The sequence below is a fragment of the Apodemus sylvaticus genome, chromosome 5, assembly GCF_947179515.1.
Source record: "Apodemus sylvaticus chromosome 5, mApoSyl1.1, whole genome shotgun sequence".
Taxonomy (NCBI): Eukaryota; Metazoa; Chordata; class Mammalia; order Rodentia; family Muridae; genus Apodemus; species Apodemus sylvaticus.
In genome coordinates, this window is record NC_067476.1 from 67,827,296 (window position 1) to 67,832,008 (window position 4,713).

The 4,713-nt window shown below is 34.4% G+C and overlaps 1 protein-coding gene across 1 annotated transcript; it reads right to left on the bottom strand.

Annotated features, from left to right (window-relative positions):
* Nucleotides 1–2,923: 2,923 nt before the first annotated feature.
* LOC127684305 (olfactory receptor 5AS1-like) lies at nt 2,924–3,862 on the bottom strand. Its single transcript, XM_052181256.1, has one exon. The coding sequence runs from the start codon at nt 3,860–3,862 to the stop codon at nt 2,924–2,926; it is 939 nt and encodes a 312-aa protein (XP_052037216.1).
* Between the last annotated feature and the right edge of the window lie 851 nt (nt 3,863–4,713).

The following is a 4,713-nucleotide window of genomic DNA, read 5'->3' on the forward strand; positions in this document are numbered from 1 at the left end:
AGTGAAGTAAGGGATCAGATCCCTGTGATTGAATTAGGGAATGGCTGGAAGAAGTTGAGAAGGAAGATGACTCCATGGGAAGACCAGCAGTCTCAAATTACCTGCCAAATACACTAGCTAATATGGTCCTCTGAACACAAATAAAGTAGAGGACTTCCTGGTCTGGCCTCAGTGAGAAAAGATGCACCTAACCCTTGAAAGATTAGAGGCCCCTGTCATTGGAAAGGCCTAACAGGGTGGAGTGGGGAAGTGGTGGGAACAGTCTCTTGGATGCAGTGGGAAGAAGGAATGGGTTGAGGAACTGTTGAAGGACAGACTGGGAGGAGGATAGTGACTGGATTGTAAAGAAAGATTAAAGATAATTTAAAAAAAATACCACATATGACATTACTCTTCCTGTCATACATCAGAATGCCATCAACTACAAAAATCAAACAGCATACCCTGAAAAACAATTTAGGTAGTTCATCTGGGTGAACAAAGTAGTATACACTAAGAAAAATAATTTGTTGCTTAAGCATTAATATGATTAATATTTAGAAACCAGGCCTCACCTATAGGCCTAGTCTGGAATGCACAGAGGTCTGCTTACTTCTGTCTGCTGAGTATTAGGATTAGAGTCTTGCACTTCCATTTCCAGCTTTCTTGAAAATTTTATTCTCCATTATTTTTCAGCTGTATCTTTGGTGCATAGAATAGGATGGTCTCATTTGTATGTTGAATATTCTCATATCCCATGAGGTTGTCAACCATCCACAGCCTAGTCTCTGGCCAGATCAGAAAACTACCTCTGGCAGCAACTCACTTTCACATGAAGTGCTTCTTGGGGACCTTGTATGGCAGTGAGTGAGCTCAGGCTGGATTGTCAGTCAATGATTATCCTGGAGGCATGTCTGTGAGGCATTTCATTGGTTGCTCATGGATGTAAGATATAAGATGTAAGATGGTCCACTATACATAGCTCTAAATCTATGCAGATAAAACAATGCAGTGTAAGGATTCAAACCTGAGAACAAGCTAATAAGCATTGACTTCAATACTTTCTGCTTTAAGCTCCTTCCTCAAATTTTTGCTGACTTCCCTAATAATGGACTGTTCCCCCCTATAAAATGAAACCAAGCCTTTCATGCTCATGTTTCTTTTAGACATGGTGATTTTTCAAAACAAGACAATCCAAACTAGAACATAGAACACTTTGTTAGGACAATATCTGTCTCTCACTTTACTTTCGTATTGCAATATGATACAAATTCAGATGGCTCCTGTGTGTGTGAGAGACTGCATAGGTTTATAAACTAAGATGAGTAACTAGAACAGAATGTTTTTGGAGTGGATTTGGAATTGCACAATGAGATAATGCCTCATTGTCACAATAATTTCATAGAACTGTACAACATTACATTACTCTGTAAATCTTTTTCTTATATCTATAGAACTTTAAATTTATTTGTTCACTTAGTTTTTCAAAGTAGCTAATATGCCTCTCTCTGTTAATTTCCATGTTTCTAACTTTGGAATTTATAGTTTGATGCCCAATAATAGCTTAATGATCAGAATGATAAATACACTGTCACATTCAGTAAATTTTATAATCTATGCAATTTGTGAAATTGTGAAATTGCTAGTATGATTTATAAAGACGATTCAAGGAATTAATATGCTACACAAAATATTGGCAGCCCTAGAAACATCGGGGATTTGGGGGCTACAACAAAAATAAAGAGGAAAAAAGAAAGAAAAAACCTATTGGTCACACAAATATGACAAACAATCTGATCCCATCACCAACAGAAAATATAAGCATGATGGCTTGAAACTGCAATCACAGGTAAAGAGGTAAAGCGGAGAGCTCTTGAGGACTGCTTGTCACCCTATGTTGTTGAATTGATAGAACCCCACATTGCAGAGAGAGAAAATTATGCTTGGGTCCAACTGAAAGAGGGATCCAGTGTCAATCCTTGGCCTGCATATGTATATGTACACATGTGAATGTGCACCTGTATGAACATGCATGCACACACATACACATACTCATACAATTGAATTTTGTAAGTTTCAAGTATTTTAATGTAATTTATCTTATTTAATTTAAAACTGTGAGTTATATCTCACTAATTTTCTTTTCATATTGTATACTTGACACAATGAAATATGATGAAAATATTACTAATAGTAAAACCATAACAAATGAAATACTGCTCTGGAGTGGAAAATTTTATGGTGTCAATGTAGGAGATGAATCATACAATTTAATTACTTAATTTCTTCAACTATTTTTTCAAATGACCTTTTAAATGAGGCAGATGTATTTTAGGTGAAATATATAAATAAATAAATTCAGTGGTATTGAATTAAAAAGGTATTATATTAAATCATATTAAAGCTATGTATTTGCCATTACTAAGAAATAGTGTAGTAGAATTTATAGTCAGATAATTATACAGAAAAGGAAGAAAATGTTTTCTATTTTCAAAAAAGAAAATTAAATTTTCTTAGTTTAAAAATTGTATGAACTCTTGCACAAAGTAATTTGGAAACTATGAAAAAAGACTGTTGCAATATATCCAATAGAGTTTTGAAACACATGATCAGTATTAAAATTAAGTAGTCTTCACATATATTAGCTGCAAATGATTGGAGAAAGAAGCAAAAAAAGTCTTATTAGAGACAGCCAAATATTTGAATGCAATCAATATTGAACAAAATCATAATATCTTAAAGTAATTTAATATGTGAATAAATGGAGACATATCTCACATAATGGAAGAATAAACACTTATCAGTGTCTGTGCATCTGGAGTAAATAAAATGCTAAATTTATATTATAAAAGTAAAGTATTCATGGATTTTTTTTTAAACAATGAGAAGATATATCATTAAATCCAGCCAGGAATTAACACTTATAAGTATCTTGGATTCTTATTCATCTGAAGGTCCCGTGTCTATCAAATAATTTTTTGAGTGCATTTTTCACATCCTTATTTCTGAAGCTGTAAATAATTGGATTCAACATAGGAAATACAACCGTGTAAAACAGAGCAACGATCTTATCAGTGTCTGGGGAATAGCTGGTGGTGGGACGCAAGTACATAAACAGCAGTGTTCCGTAGAACAAGGCGACAGCTATGAGGTGAGAAGCACAAGTGGAGAATGTCTTGCTCCTGCCTCCTGAGGATTTGATGCTCAAAACAGTGATGAGGATGCAGAAGTATGAGAAGAGGATGACCATGAAAGTGCTGGTCTGGATTGTGCCACATAAAGCAAAGAGCAGAAGCTCATTAATATGAGTATCTGCACATGATAAAGCAAGGAGAGGTGGGATGTCACAAAAAAAGTGGTTGACAATATTGGACCCACAGTATGGAAGCCTAAATGTGAGGGACACATGCACCAGTGAGGTCACACTGCCACTAAAATAAGCCAACACAACAAGGCTGAAGCAGACCCTTCGCGATACCAATGTAGAGTAAAGCAATGGGTTGCAAATGGCTGCATAGCGGTCATATGCCATTGCAGCCAGGATAAGGCACTCAGCATCTGCAAAGCATGCAAAGAAAAACATCTGTATAGCACATCCATAGAAAGAGATGCTCTTCTTGGAGGATAAGAAGTCTGCCAGCATTTTAGGTGTAATGGCTGTAGAATAGCTGATATCTAAGAAAGACAGATTGCTAAGAAAATGATACATGGGGGTTTGAAGGTTTAAGTCAATATTAACTAGGATTATTAATCCAATATTTCCCACCAAAGTTAATGTGTAAACTATGAGAAACACCAAAAACAGCATGAATCTTAATGGCTGATAATCTGTGAATCCGATAAATATAAACTCTGTTGGCTTGGTATAGTTTGTGTACTGCATCTTCTTGGGCTTCTTGATTTTCTCATTGGCAGTTGATGATATCCAGCAATGTAAAGGTCCCTGGGTGATGGATGAACCAATGTCCTTGTTTTCTCCTCTAAGGAAGCAAGAATAATACTTAAATATTATAGATACAGCTTTTAAATAGATAGGATAGCCTACATTATTTCTTTTATGCATCACTATTTTCTCATTAATAATAATCATACCTACTCCATGTTGGAGTTACAATTTTGGGCTAAAATTAGATCAAGTATATTTTATAACTCTAACATTTATCAGAAAGCTTTAACGTATGCCTAAAATGTGCTGTTAGAATTTAATAAATAAGCCACATTTATCAAAACATATGTATTTATTTTTATTGGAAACTACAGAACAAGTAAACAGGCAAGAAAAAAATAAAATTTGCACAAATATCACAACATGAAAATAAGGTATAATCATTATAATACCAACCCTGTAACAATAAAGAAACAGTACATAGAATAGCTTTCTCTTATTTGAATTATGATTATTCCTATTTGTAGAAATTAAAGCTAGAGTGCAGTTTCATACAACACCTGTTTACCCATGGTAGCTGATATGGTTGATGCCAATGATGATCCTGATAAAAGTAATAAGTAACTAGTATTAATTATGAAGTATGGAGACTAGACAGTTTATTTGTGTGTCTCATTTTATTTAGATGTATTGATTCTCATATGTAATGTTAGAGGACTTTGTTTTTACAATGGGATTAAAACAAAACATATAAGTAATTTATCCAACTTCACTTGTCCTTTTACAATACTGCAATGCTTCTGATTTTGAATTGTTTTATACTGCTGTGGAAATTATAGGTTCCATTA

What these genes read in the sequence shown, in the direction of transcription:
- LOC127684305 (XM_052181256.1), bottom strand. Translation starts at nt 3,862, where the DNA reads ATGCAGTACACAAACTATACCAAGCCAACAGAGTTTATATTTATCGGA.